This window comes from Pempheris klunzingeri, chromosome 15, assembly GCF_042242105.1.
Source record: "Pempheris klunzingeri isolate RE-2024b chromosome 15, fPemKlu1.hap1, whole genome shotgun sequence".
NCBI lineage: Eukaryota > Metazoa > Chordata > Actinopteri > Acropomatiformes > Pempheridae > Pempheris > Pempheris klunzingeri.
The window spans coordinates 17,896,691-17,912,353 of NC_092026.1; the positions used below are offsets into that span (position 1 = coordinate 17,896,691).

General features: G+C 41.8%; 1 protein-coding gene across 1 annotated transcript in view; it reads left to right on the forward strand.

Annotated features, from left to right (window-relative positions):
* The window catches only part of LOC139213940 (receptor-type tyrosine-protein phosphatase N2-like), a 199,721-nt gene that overhangs the window by 144,960 nt on the left and 39,098 nt on the right, over window positions 1-15,663 (forward strand). The window contains exons 13-14 of the mRNA XM_070844651.1: window positions 6,126-6,338; window positions 15,376-15,573. Of these exons, the coding sequence (XP_070700752.1) occupies window positions 6,126-6,338; window positions 15,376-15,573 (411 nt within the window). The remainder of the gene's footprint in view (window positions 1-6,125; window positions 6,339-15,375; window positions 15,574-15,663) is intronic.

Genomic DNA, 15,663 nt, shown 5'->3' on the forward strand with positions numbered 1-15,663 from the left:
CCCCACAGCGCACTTTGTAGTCTCTCTCTCTCTCTTGCTCAGAAAAAAAATAGCATCTCATTCCTCTCTGTAGAAGTGGTGGAAGCTGTTGGTCCTCTCACTCCTCTCCTCTCCTCTCTTCTCCTCCCTTCTCCTCTCCTCTGTTGTGCTGAATTGCATCAGAGAACACACAAATCTGTTGGTCCAATTTTCGTCTTTTTGCTACGGATGAGAAGAAAATGGCAGAAAAAAGGAGGAGGAGGAGGAGAGGAAGCTGGGAACTTTCTTTTTTTTTTCTTTTTTTTTTTCTCCAAAGGAGAGAAAGGGGATGATGGGAAGTGATGAAACTCCCTCTCTTTCTCACTCACTCTCTCCTCCTCCTCCTCCTCTGCCGCCGCTGGTGTGGTGCTGTCTCTGAGTCTGAGGTGTCGGTGCAGCCGGACTGGAATGGGAAATAGCCGCGTGAGGAGGTGTCAGTTGCATTACCTCACCATGGATTTTTGGTAGGATTTAATTGTTGCTCTGCATGCTAATATTTTCTGGTTTTCTTGATAGTCTGCTGTAGAATTTCCCTGCCAATTGTCCCAAAAATCTGTATGAAATGCCGAAGATGAGTCTGTGCTGCTCTTGCTCCTCTCTTCATTCATTCCTCTGCTCGACTGGGGAGTGCACAATTTACACACAGTTTTGTTTTTTCAAATAATATGTATCATAATTTGTTGCGGCCACATTAATTTGGACCATTTGCTGTCCCACGAATGCAACAGTACATCTCAGAAATTGATGAGTCTCAACCAAAAGTAACATTTTTTGGGGGTGAACATGCGATGGGAGTATCCATGGAGTTTGCACGCTGATTGATGGCGCGCCCTGGTCGAGGGGCTGCATGCAGCTGCATCTCACCGTAACATTATAGTAACATTGAATTTAATGGGATTTACTGCTGTTTTCATTTTCTCCAGCTGTGGCTTTGCCCTGCTGGAGGGAAAACTTTAAACTGTTTTGGACATTTTGGAATGATGCAAGTGATGTTTAACTTGGAGGAGTGTCCTAATTTGTATGCTGTGTGTGATATCACTGAGAAATGTATTCATTCTGCCTTTTCTCTGGCAAAGATATAAGGGGAATGAAAAACAGATCAAGTGAAATTAGTAGTCTTTCTGTTAGATTTGTAAATGAAATTCCATATTGGTCAGATGAATTTTGGGATTTTTTTTAGGAAGATGGTTGTTTCTTTTTTTTTTTTTTTTTTCACAAATTTTGCTTGGGACTTGCTCTTCTGTCCGTTTGGACTTGTGAATGTAGTGTGCACACATGAGTGCAAGTGTGTATGGTGCTTCAGTGTGTGACTGTGTGTGTGTGTGTGTGTGTGGGTGGGTCGGTGGGTGGGTGCAAAATTACATGCAAGTCTTCACAAGTGTGTCTGCAGATGTGCATGGATCAAACGTAAAATCCCTCTGCATATCAGAATGTGTGCATGCGTGTGTAAACTACACACCCATGAGCCTGTGCAGGTACATCTACTTACATGTGCAGCTGCGTGTGTGCAGTTGAGTGCAGGCGTGTGTGTGTGTCTGCGGTACGTTTCTGTGTGCTCGCTTCCTGCAAGGTTTTGTTAAAACCCCGGCTGAAGTTTTTCAAAGGCCCGGGATGAAACAGAGGTGAGGGACAGATCTTTGTTTCCTACTGCAGTCGTCATGGAGGAAAACAATAGCCGGCCGCTGATCTCCCTCTGACCTTTTTTCACCCATTCTGAATAAGCCAGAGCCGTGCAAATCCATCTGCCTTTTGTCTATGGGAGCCTGGCTAATCCACACACCCCTACACACACACACACACACACACACACACACACACACACACCCCAACCAGGAGACCTAACCCCTCCACCACCAAACCTCGATCTCAAATCCAAATACCAAAATCCACACAATCATTTGTTTCTACCAGAGAACACTTTTTTTAAAAAACTGACTTTACTAAATTTTGATTCTTTAATTGATTTTAGTAACAAAACCTTGAGTGCTAATTTCTGCAAAGCAGATTATTGTATGTAGATGATTTAGAATGCTACCTACACATCACACCAAGCGTGGATAGATCTGGCCAAAGGGGAGCTGGTTTCAATGCAAAACTGAATCAAAAATTCAGATGGAGGAATAGAATAAAAAAAAAAATTTGTTCCCTCTCTTTTTGAGGGTCTTTATTCTTTTCCCCTCCTGTTCAAGACGCCTGTCTGTCTGTGGGGAGTGTGTCTGATATTTGCTGAAAAGGGCTGAACCCAGCAGCGTATGCAGCCAGCCAGCCAGCCAGCCAGCCAGCCAGCAACCTTGACGGGCTGTGTTAATGCTTTTCAGAAAAACTCAGTAAGGAGGAGCTGCACACTGTATGTCAGATCATGTTTGCCTATTTGAAATGAAAAAATTTGCAAGTACAATCGCTTTTGCTGGGGCAGATGGACAATAGAGGTGGAGGCATGAAAGGAACTCCCTTCTCCCCTATGTCTTTGGGGAGACAACATTTTCATTTCATTTTCTGATGCTCACTGAACAGACTCGATCAAAATGTCTGATTTTGCTCCAGAAACAAACAGGATTTTCTGTGTTGATTTTTTTTCCTGCGTCATATGATTTGAAAAAAAAAAAAAAAAGTGACATCTGAGCCAAGAATGATCCAGATTGAAGTCTGGAGTGCTATTTCATCATGGCTGTGTTTATTTGAGCGCATCCAAATCAGGCACATCAAGAGCCATACCGATGATTGTTTCAGATTTTTCTTTCTTTTTTATCGTACCAACAGCACCAACGTCAAAATTTCTTTCATTTTCCTCCCCTGAGACGCAGTCACCTTAGCAGTCGTAGCTCTCTAATATCAAGCCCTCAACATGTAATTTGATTGAAAGTGTTAAGCCACAGGGGGGAGAATCAAGAAACACCTTAGAGCTACAGAGCCGTACAGATAACCTCTTATTATCCGAAACAGAGTGTAGGTGACACACTTATGGCAAGAATAAGACTCGCTGTGCAGATTGAACACTTTTCTCAATATTTCTCAAGTGTTCGGTTTCATGCTGTGCAAGTGAAAAGGTTACACAGTCCTCTGCACTGTATCGACGGCACGCATTGACTCATGTGCGAATGTTCCACCTCCTATCTTGAGCAAACATTTGATTTTCAATCATTACAAGTTTCTGCTACATCTGCCTCTGCAGCACGAGCAGAATGGCTGCTCGTACATCTCTCTCTCTCTCTCTCTCTCTCTTACTCTCTCTCACTCAATGACACACACTCCTCCACCCCTTTACTGTTAACAACTACAACCAAACTTGATTAAGCAGGTGGGGTCAGGCTACATTTGTTTGAATCAATAGACAGACATGCCATGCAGCCATGATAAAGAGACTAGAGGGGGAGGTGGAATCAGTGTGTGTGTGTGTGTGTGTGTGTGTGTGTGAGGAGGGGGGTGTGCTTTAGAAACGCCGGCATCTGTCCCGTGAAAGATGACTGAGCTGTTACAGTTAGAGCCATGAATTATGGACCATTACTAGCCCAGCAAGATGCAATCCCTCTCCATGAAACTTAATTTGACAAAACAATGAGATGACTGGGGGACTAAAATGACAAATGAAGTTATTTGATCCGCGGTAAGGGAAAAAAAAATACATTTTGCAAAAGATGATTGCAGTGGAAGCATGTGGAATCAGCAGTAATGCATTATTAATGGCCTTGCCACAACACATACAGGCTACTGCTTAGATACTTTTGTTTATGATGCTTCCTTACCGGCTGATATTTCTGCTGCGATCTTTTACATTAAAGCAGCATTAATAAAAAGAAGCATTAGAAATACACAACCAAACTACAATCAGTTATATCTGCTTTTACAAAAGACTAATGCAATATTAATATTTGCAGCCATAAAATCTCACATAAACAGAATCCCTCCATTATGTTTATTACTGATTTATGAACAGCCTCAGTAGTAACCTGCGTTTACTAGTGGATAAATCTTTTATATGTGCTGTGCTTCACAGCTGAATTTCTCACATTTTTTTGTTCTGCTTTATTATTATATATTTTTTTAGCGCTGAGAGAATGGTCTTTAGTGCAGCACCCCAGTCAGAGACGCCCACTGTTTCCTTTCAAGGCCGTCACATTACTATGCAACCAGCTTTTACAGTACGGCTTAGAGCTCCCCAAGCAAATTGGACACCCCACAAAGCATCGGACAACTGTTGTCCCCCATTGTGGGTCTTTCTGCAGGCACTCTTTATCAGGTGCTGAATGCAGAAGCAGCAATGAATGAAATCATAGGGGGTGGGGTGGCAGAGGAGGGGGGGGGGGCATCATCGAGTGGTGATGGTAGTGGTGATGTGTGTGTGTGTGTGTGTGGGGGGGGGGGGGGGTCACTCCCTGAAACCTCACAAGAATTCCAGAACAATTCGTGTGCAGAGTAGAGCGGTCCTTTTCCCACCTCCCAGGGTTTCTCTGTGCTGACAGGCAGGCAGGAGGGATTCGACAAGGCTGCCCCCTTTCTCCCTACTGCTTTCAAAGCCTCCTTTCCATTAACTCACCACGCTGCACCTCGCCTAATCTCTGTGACCTCCCCACCCCCCACCCCCCTTTTTACCCTCAAGACAAGCCTGCTGCCGTACTGTGAGGGTGAGAGCACCTTTTTCTCAACACTTTTCTCTGCCACAAAAATAAAACCAAACAAGCTTAATATGCCACATAAAATTACCATCAGGGCAAGCTCACGATGAGCTATAGCAAGTCTTTACATTTTTGTACCAGTAAACGGGGAATTAATCTTTTACTGCGCTGCAAAGATGTGAAAAAACATTTGATTCAAGAAAAAGAGTTTTTTTTGGTATTGATTTCTTTTGATAATTCTTTGTCAGGAGGAATTGTAGGCCTTGTCATCTGAAGTGCAATTTGTAGCTCCTCTCGTTTGGTTCTAGCCTCGCTCTTTGTTGTGAAGATCATTACGTAGTCTGTAATAATGGGGAATTATGTTGCCTATTGTTAACTCTTAGTAGTCAGGTAAAACGCAATAGGCCCATTATCTTGAGCGTGCTGGCGTCTGAAAATCAACAGCAAGCACCAGTTGGAGCTGCAGCTCATAATGAAGAGTTCAATAAGACTTACTTCCTCTCTCTGAAATTATTGCAATGGTGGTTTTTACACTCTCAAGACGCAGTTCAAACAGAGACTTATATCATACAGTATGTGTCCATTGTGTTATCTTAAGCAGCAGACTGCGTGAAAAAGAAAAAATCCTTCATCTCCAGTTGTTTGCTGAAGGATCTGGTTCTCACGCGTTGGATTAAAGTGCTGCCGAGGTCGAAATTGGCAAGGCACGAGCACAAGACGGCAGAACGTCTGTTGCTTCCGTTCATGGTGGTAGAAAATTCCTCCAATATAGTAAACGGTGTGTCGAGCTGTCTCTGCACATCCAGAATGCTTTGCTGAACAGGAGTTTATGCATTCTATGCACTCCTGGGTACAGATGGTGGAACAAACGCTTGTGATTATACTTTTCATCGGGCACAGTGATACGCATATTTATGTCTTTCCAAAAAAGGAAAGAAAAGAGGCATGTGATTTACACTTTCATCCACTGATGTAGAATCAAAGGGGTTTTTTTGGAGAAAATCACTGGAAATGGAAATAATTGATGCTTTTAAGGGGGTTCAGATAGATTACTGTCAAATGACGGATTTCAGTTGGACTTGTCTTGTCTTTTGGACCATTTGGTGGATGCTTTGATCGACGAGTATCATGCCATGTGCCATGAAGCACTGAGGATCTGCAGGGCTGTTCCAATCAAACACTTCACCAGATAGGTTTGCAGATTACCACCTTTTGTCTGATTGATCAGTAAAATCACCTGTTGTAGTTTCTGGCTGGAATGAAAGCGTACTTACTTTTAGGTACATAGTTTACACCCCTGCAATTTATTCCAAAGCACCTGCTACCATCACGAGCGCAGACATTTTTAGCACGGTGGATGAATCAAAACTCTTATCTCGCCTGTGAGAATACCACGCTCTACATATTGAGCTACACAGGAGACCGCTCACCTCACAAACAAATAATAGAATCACATTAACCCTTTCTTTTTATGTGCTCTTCTGTGGCCCACAGGGAAGCCAGATCAACCAGATCCCCACCAAGTACAGCCAGGCAGAGTCGACTAAGTTCCTCATCCTCACCGTTGTGTCCATCTTGTGCATTGTTGGCGTGCTGCTGGCCTCCACCGTGGTCTACTGCCTCCGCCACCGCTCCCATCACAAACTCAAAGAGAAGCTCACGAATCTGGGAACAGACACTGGCAGCGATGCTACCGCCACCTATCAGGTAGGAGGTGCTACTGCGCCGTCTGAACGAAAAGGATTTTGAAAAGGATTTGCATATAATGTAATTAGACTTTAAACTGTTTTGCAACTCTTTATCACTGGATTGCATTTGTTTTTGGGTTGGGACGAGTTAAAATAAAGAAACATTTTTTTCCTTGTTTTATTTGAAATATTTTTAAAGGTAGAATTATCTAGTATCTCACAGGAAACAAAGCAACGGTAAGAGGAAAGTCCTCTAACTTGGTATAGCAGAGATATGTTATTCTGATATATTATCTTGTTAATCATGTTGCAGCCCTCATTTTTCACTTATACTCTGTTTATATAAATACATAATTTCCCATTTCTCTTATGAATGGATGAAAATGTCCCAGATGTTGCAGGTTTGAGTAAATACTTTTAGCTAACGTGCCTTGCTTTGCCTCAAGCGTAGCTTTTCTAGTGTTGGTGACTGAAACCTTTCACTTTGGGACTGTCAGGGTTAAAAGGAAAGGCTCCCTCACATTCTTCCTTTCTTATTTTATATTGTCAGGGTACTAGACAGATGCTGCAAGGTGATTGCTGACTGTACTTAGTCCCCTGCTATAATTTGTTGTTTGAGCCATGAAGCAATATCACCAATCCAACAGGTTTTCCACCTCAAGTCATTTCCATTCTCCCCTCTGCTTGTTGTAATTATCCTTTGGCCAGAATAGCGGGGTGTGAAATTTAATTTACAGAATCCAATATTAAGTGGCTTTTTGAGCAAAGAATTAGATTGAGATTTTTCTGTCTCTCTCCCTGACCTTTTCCCCACCATGTTTTTAAATGAGAGTGGTCCTGTGAGCATTGATTTTATAATGAGCCCAGCCCATCCCCTAAGTGCTTACATTTTATGCTCTTCTCTGGGGATTTTTAACTCCTGAAATAGACTGTGCTACTGTGTAAGAGGTTTACGTCATCATGAGAGACTTGTGAAGATTCATAATGTACATTTTTGCCTAAAGATCTATTGTTTACCAAGACAGAAAATAGAGGCTAAAATATGAGTATAAAAAAGGGCACGCCTCATAGGATTTCATTATGAAGAGACAGTTTCAAAAAGTCTGCTATTCAATGACATTTCGGCTATACACCTTCGTCTGTTTACAGAAAATATTTGCGTTTCCTCAATGTGAAAAACTTATCTTCATGGTTACTTGGCTCCCAGATTCACTTAAAGCCTCTAATTGGAAAATACTAATTAAAATTCACACGTAAGACTGTGTGCACGCATTATTTATCTGATTAATAGCTAACAAAAACATCCATGTTGCTCACTCTTGGGAGGTTTACTCAGCCCTGCTTCGCTCAGACTCCCAAAGCTCTTCCAGTTGATTTTCTTTCCTCTGTCGTCTTTATCGAGTCTCGACAGCGAGTCGTCATCATCCTCAGTGAAAGACCTCAGTGTTCAGCTCCCATCTTAGCCGTGTAAGCCTTGTCTCTTTGTCAGCACTGCTCTGTAGAGGGGTTCCCTGGGCTGGATGCTGTCTGTGTGTGTGTGTGTGTATGTGCATGTACGCACATGTGTGTGTGTGTGTGTGTGTGTGTGTGTGTGTGTGCAGTCTCTAGGGCTACATGCAATTAAAGCAGACAGGAAGCGGCAGGCTGCCTGACGGCCTTACTACTGCGGCTCCTTCATACTGGCTGTCAAACACACACACTCACACAGGCATACACACATAAACATGCACAAACACACACACATATTCATGCGCACACTCACCAGCTACTGCATGTTAATGATTCTTGCCCTTGGCACGTTTGTTTGAGGCCTGACTTCACACACTTACAAACACACTCACACCCACACCCACACACCACACACACGATCTTGTGTTCGCGTCATCGTGCCACCAGCTCCCTCTGAATCCCCTCCACCTTTCGGCTCCCCGCTCCTCCGCTCCCAGGCTTGTCAATCAAACGGTCCCGGTGAAACCTCGACATGGGATTGGCCGACACTGACAAAGGAGACACTGATTGACGGGCGTCGACAGAGGAGTGAGCACACCGCGTCTCAGCGCTGGGCGGGGAGAGGGTTGATGATGCTCGTCAGTCAGTGAGTCAGTCCCTGGATTACACTGCTGCCAACACAGGAGTTTCCAACGTCGTCTTCAGTTTATCTTTACATCTGATTCAAACTTTTATCTTCTCCTAAAAGTCGTTCTTTTTTTTCCTCAAAGTGGAAGAAACTAGCAGCAGGGTGAGATCATTGCACTTGATTGCAGCGGAACTCAACTTTTTGCATGGATTTTCCACAAATCAAGAGATATTATCTTGAAGGAATATCATCCTTTTTAAAGATATCATCATCCACACCATGAAATTTCTTGAAACATGAGAAATGCGTTGGGAGCTAGTGGAGATATCTCAACATATTTGCATATTTTCTCAAGTTTTTAAGACATAAGACAAGATTAAATGACTTGCTTAAGATATTTCTTACTAATTTTTCTCACAGATGCCTCCCTCGGCCCGTTCACACTGCGTCTGTTTTCTCTCTCTCTGTCTCAATTCAATTTCAAGGACCTTCACAGGCACGATAACATCATCTCAGCACTGCCAAAGAATAAGTGCAAAACACATCTCCAGTACAGCTCAATTTAGATTAAACAAGCAAACAATAACTCTTGCTCCCAAATGTCCTACATCTCCTTTCTCTCTACGTCAATTTATGTTTTGTTTTTTTTTATTTCCGGTCCTCTTCAGTTTTCCTCTGCTCTTGAGCAATCATCGCTTTGTTGATAACTAGCTTTCATAAAATAATACATATCAAACAGTTCATCAATAATGTACTGCTTGTCAATGTTAAGTGTTTATTTTGAACTGACTTTAGTGAAACATTTTGATTCGAAGTTTTAATAAATCTAATTATTATGTAGTAGAAAGATTATTAGCAGTGATAATGGGATTTGTATTGTTACACAGGATTTCAGTGTAGCGCTGTGTCCTGTGCAGCCAGTGACTCATCCAAGAGGCTTCCATGTATCGTAGACTCAAAGGTGAATTAGTCTAAATTCATTACATTCATAGAAAAGCTTTGAAATTAAAACATTAACTGAGAAAAATTACTATTTCCGCTTTATAAGATAGATAATTTTCTGATACTTAATTTTAAGATAATTTCATTCTGGCATGAAACTGTCACTTTTAAATATGTTTATTATCAGTGTAAAGACATGAAGTCTCCATCTAATACTCGTCGTATTTTCCTTCTCCTCTCGCTTTTCTTCAGTCCCTCGTCCTCCGCCCTCCCTCATCTCCACCATATTGTATCATGCTCCCCCTTTAATTTGTTTGTTTGTTCAAGCACAGAGGCAAAGCACTCGAGTGAAGGCCCTTTCATTTGTTTCGGTCAGAAGGGGATGTAAACAGAGGCGCCCCTGTGGACCCGATGGGCCCTGCTGACACACCCCGACCCCCAAACCCAGTCTTTCTCCCCATTAGCAAGCTTTTATGAAGAGGGTTTGCTTTGGGTGGCACGCGCTTCCCGTCACTGACACGCCCGCGGTCGCCCCGGGGTGACGCATGATTCGAGACGGTCATGTGGTGCCAAGTGGATTCCCTGGCATGACGCCCATGAGAGGGGGCTGTCGGGGTTTTTCTTTTAACCTTTATTCCTAGAGGGAGGGTTAATGAGGCACACATGCACTGTCACACCACTGATACTGATCACACTCTTAATTTCAAATCAGAAACTGTTATTGCTTTCAATGTGCACATTCCCTTTTTCTTACACCGTTGCCTTTGAGGCCACTAGTCAAACTTATGTTTAGGACATTGATAAAACTCGTGTTGGTAGATTTTCCAGAGGCAAAAGGAACTGAAATAGTTAAAACAAACAAGGTGACTTGTTTTTCACAGTAACTTTAGTATAAATTGCATTTTTCACTCTCTGTCGATCAATGAATATCATCGTCTCTTAGAATCAACTGTCTCATAATTTAGAAGCGATGTAGCTTTTGTATTTAAGTTATTTGGATGACAAGCTTCTGTAGCATACCAGCGGTTCACTTGATAGAAACTGTGTTTAAAAAAAAAAAAAATCATTCAATTTCTAGTATCATTCAAATGTTGCCACAGATTTTAAGATTGATTTCTACCCTGCAGACAGTTTTTATTAATTTCAATCGTTTTGTAATTCGGTTTGAAAAGACTCGAAGCTTGCTAGAGATTGGTAATCCATCATGGTGAACATTTATCCACCTTTATTTATTTGTCAAAGTTAATGCAATTGCAAGAATGGATGCACCAATATCTTGTAAAACCTGACTGCCAAAAGGAATTTTATTCATGAGACGTCAGGGAAAATTAATCCATAGGACAAAAAAAATAAGCTAATATAGATGTCCTGGAAAGGATAATCATCTCATTTGTTGCATTCAAACGTCTGCTATTTGGCAGTAGACTATTTGATGTCCTCAGACGCACCAACAATGAGGACTTTTCAAAAACGCCCCTGCGTTTCCTGCAACAGTAACACAATGTTTGACCAAAATGAAGGTAGGGCTAATACTAAAAGAAACTAAAATTAGTCATTTCCAGGAAGGAAATCACTTTTATGGACATAGACAGTAACATAAAGTAAAGGCAATTTGTACAGTAACTAGCGATGCATAGCACAGGCACCTGTTCTAACTTCTAACGCCTAAGTTCCCCTGCTACCACATTAAGCAGGGTGCTGAATGTGTTTGTTTCTTTGGGAGTCTGACTGTTAATCTAACCTACTTTGTCATTAATGGCATTAATTCACAAAAAAAAAAAAAAGGCAACATTGAGACAAAGCTGGAAAATGCATCGCACCCCGATCCAGATCATAAACCACAGTGATTAACGTGACACGTCGCTCCACCTGATGAAGTGCGTCTCGCTGAAAAATCAATACACTGTAAATAAAGATACTTGTGTCTGTATGGATGCTGCTCAGAGAGGGGAGGTGGTGGGACATCGGATGTGCTGTAAATTTGCACTGTTTAGACTCTAAACCTGTCCTGGGTTATATTGTGCTTCCAAATTTTTGCCTTTTTGTCCTCTAATTGGCTCTCGGGGGAGGCCATTTTGGATCAGTTTTAATTACATCATAAAAGAATTTGCTGCAGCGGCAAAGTTCACCATGTGGGCTCGCTGAAATATGAATGCTGTTGATCATGTGTTCCCCTCCCTGACAAAACACCCACAATGCAGTGTATTGTGCTGATTGGCCTCCATGTTGTGTTGCTGAGGATGTAGTGTAACACAGGAAACCAGACAAACTGGTGTATTTAACAGCCAGAGGGATAGAGCAATTTATGGAGCCAATATTTGGCTTTTATTAAACATCCAAAATTCCCCCGTTAGTATGATTCACCTCTGGTATAACTGAAACTCCACTCCTGACTGTAACAATAGTCTGCAGCGACATTTAATCATTCTTTTGCCAAGAACAGGTTCAGCAGAGATTTTTTAATGTCCTGTGATGTCCCAAATTATGATTTAGGTGGTTTTCTACCCTGATCTGACAAGATTTCAAAGAAGTCAAATCCTTAAAAGTTTTGCATGATCAAATACAAAGATGAAGAATGGGATAAAATATATTCTGATATTGGATAGAAGGTCAGTTCCAGTGTCAGCTGTCAAAAGAAAAGTTCAAAATTTGATATTAATGCTAAAAACATCCGAGCCGCACATAAAAGTGTAAAGTTACAGTGCAGCCTATACTGTGGTCAGTCGTTATTGTTTCATACAACGTATATGAGGTAAGGGATAACATTGAATTTGTCATTATACCAGCGCAGCCCAGGGGTTAACACATTCAATCAAGGTCCTAACAGAAAGCCTCATTATACATTTATCCTCTTATTATGCACATAACCATTAAAGAAATTAATCATTTGACACAAAATACTGATTAAAATGGTTTTATTACAAGATAAGATGATTAACAAGCTCCAACCAACAGCTTTGCAGAAGCCACGGAAACACAATTAAATGTGATAAATCCATTTAGCCTCCAACTATCAATAGGACATTTGAATGAATGAAAGAAATACTGTAAAATTATTGCTTGATCCTTGTCCACTGTGAGGTGTTTCTCTGCAGTTATTGGCCATAGTTAATTAGATTAAGAAACACATTTTGGCATAAAATTAGCTCATCTGAAACAACAGTCTTTGGAAGAAAACAAAAGAACAATTTACCCAGAGCCTCAAATTGCTTGTTTTCTCTGGCCAGTGGTCTAAAACCTAAATGCTCAAGCTAGAACTGGTGAATTTTGGCTGTTTTTCTTGATGAATAACTTAAACCATAATCAGAATTGTTGTTCACATATGAATTGTTCCGGCGCTGTGTTCGACTTAAGACATAGTATGGTCATGCTTAAAACAAGGCTACTTTTACATATTGACAAAACACTGACACCGGACTAAAACATCGATTTAAAAACTAGGTATATGAATACAGCGCTGCAGAATAGATTCAGCTCTGGCTCAGAGCTTCCGATAGTATCTGTCTGCCCTCCTTTAGTTCACATGCAAGCATGTTTGTGTTTGCCTTCCACCCGCAGTGCTGTCAGCGTCCCCAGGCCAGGTAGTGAAGCACTTTAATAATCTGCACACATTTATGAGTCTGTGTCCGAGCCCATAGATCAGTGTCAGCGCGCCGACCTACGAGAATATCAGTCGGATCAGATACAGACTAATGAAGGCCTGCTCACATTACCTCCACCGTCAATCAAACACGCCGTTAGTTAATCATCAGCATCTCTCTCATTAAGAAACACAGATACCCAGAGAGATTTAGCCCAGGTCTTCTGTTGCAGTCAGTGCCCTTGTAGGCCGGTGCATGTGATGTATGGGTTCACTTATAGAGGATGTGTTCTTTTGACTTCACAGTTACATTGCATCCAGTGATGTGATGTCCTTATCTGGGATTACATAGAATGAATTGGGCGGCTGTTGTTTCCTGTCTCACTCAAACATGTGACTTATTGATTACTGATGTTACTAATTGTCACATAGTGATTGAATTCACTAGTTTCTTAAGCAGCCGCCTTTTTTCCGCACCAAACTTACGATGGACAGCAGCATGGGAGAAGTGGCCTTTTTTAACCCTAGGAAGCACTCTTTTGACTCTGACTAGTATTCCTATTTTCCTGTACTATTACTTTGCACTTGGCCCATAAGTTTGGGATTCAGTCAGTTGGTTAGTAAAATGTCCCAACAACTACTGGATGGATTGTCATGAAATTTGATACACACATTCATGATGATCCACAGCAGATGAATTGTAATCACTGTGTTTTTATTCATCGCCATTAACTTGCCAGAACTGAGATACATCTTTGGTTTAAGAGCAAATAGCTGCAAAACTAATGACATTCATCCTCAACTCCACATTGTGTTTATTGCCAGTTGGGCCTAACTGAGAGGGTCAATATACATAATATAAAGCTGATTTAAAAAAAGTACCACTTTCCTAAATCAGTGTAGATATTGTTTTGGTTTTGACCAAGACATATCCAAACATACCATATCCAATCTAATTTTATTTGCTTACAGATATCAGTGAGTCAGATTTAGGGATGTCCCAGTCTCACTGGCCATTGCATCTTTCTGTAACAGTCCTTCATTCTTTGTAATTGTCTCATCTCCTGCATGAAGCGATGCAGTCAATGAAATGCAGCTCACTGAAGTTCCCGCTGGGAGTCGTGTAGAGAGGGCGTGGAGGAAAACTTCGCCATGGTGTCAAGATTTCATTGTGGTCACATATCCAGCAGACAGAAAATGACAGCTTGCATGTGAATGAAGACATTGTATTTGCTGCTGAGACACTGAGTGGTATACTTTGCCAAAAACTTTTTCCAAAGTTTTCATTTATCCGGGGAAGGCTTGCTGAGCATGCATGCTGTTTTCCACTGACGCCCTGGAAGCTGGCCAGTGTAACAACAGAAGTTAACAGCCGTGTGCTAGAGAAGTTTTACTCATTCACCATTTTTGCCCAGATGTTTGCAACCAGTCTGCAGGATTTCACCTACTACTTTTTGCTCAAAACTCCACATCTCCTACCTTTACTCTTGAGTTCATGGTGTTGTTGGTTGGTTTGGGTTGATTTGTGATATAACTCACAAGAACACAACAAAGCCTTTACTGAATTTTTTTTTTCCATGAAGGTCAGAACACATTAATCCCATTTTCTGTTGCTTGGATCCACCTCTGACACAATCGCTCATTAAGCAGTAGCAACAGTGGACTTTTTACTTTTGTGTTCATCAGTTTATCAGCAACCAAAATAATCATCAGATGACAATTTCTTGGCAAGCGCAGTTCCCCATCCAGCCTTTGATGACAAACATGATTATCATGGTTCTGCGCTGACTCATAAGCAGCAAACTAATCTGCAGTAGCAGACGCTTCTCCACTTATCAACAAAGCTTCTTCAGTTCAATTGACAAAGGTTGGCACCATGCCTTACTGATGTCCCTTCACAAGTGGTTTACACCAGACCACACTTTAAACATGCAAATCTGACCAAAGGCCCTGAAAGACCCAACCCTGACTATTTATATGTGACGTCACTATGCAAGATGCTTAAAAGCACAAGCTAAACATTGTCAACAACTGCAAGTGAACATCAGAGTCAAACTTGCAGAGATAATACCACTAAATGTAAAACTGAAGTTAATTGAAAAGTTGAATGTAATGAAAAACAATGACTCTTTCGAGGGCCAAAGTCTTGTCAAATCCACCCTTGTACGTTTAAAAAAAAAAAAAAATTCTCTGATTACAGACAAATAAGGATGCTATCAGGAAATGAAGGTGAACATACTAGTATACTGTATAGGTGGGATTTACAGCATAGCAACATACAGAAGTGAGAAAGTCACATCCAGCATAGCAGATACTTTTGACCGTCCATTCATCAAAGTGAAACTGGGTCACAGATTCAAGTGTATTATTCCCTTTGAAGGTTGCAGTGTAGAACAAGTCTACTGTGATATTTGCATGACAGCGATGACTGATGTGTCCCTGCCTTCCCTCCTGTAGGAGCTCTGTCGGCAGCGTATGGCGGTCAAACCTCCAGCCGAGCGCCCTGAGCCCATCTCCTCCAGGATCAACAGCGTGTCGTCTCAGTTCAGCGATGGCGGACCAGCCGTCAGCCCGTCGGCGCGCAGCAGCATCTCCTCCTGGAGCGAAGAGCCCGCCCACTCAAACATGGACATCTCCACGGGCCACATGATACTGGTGAGTTTCCTGTCAAGAATATGGCGACATTAGATAACGTGTAAGTGATGGGGTTTGAAGGATGCATTCAAAGACTTGGAGGAGGACTGA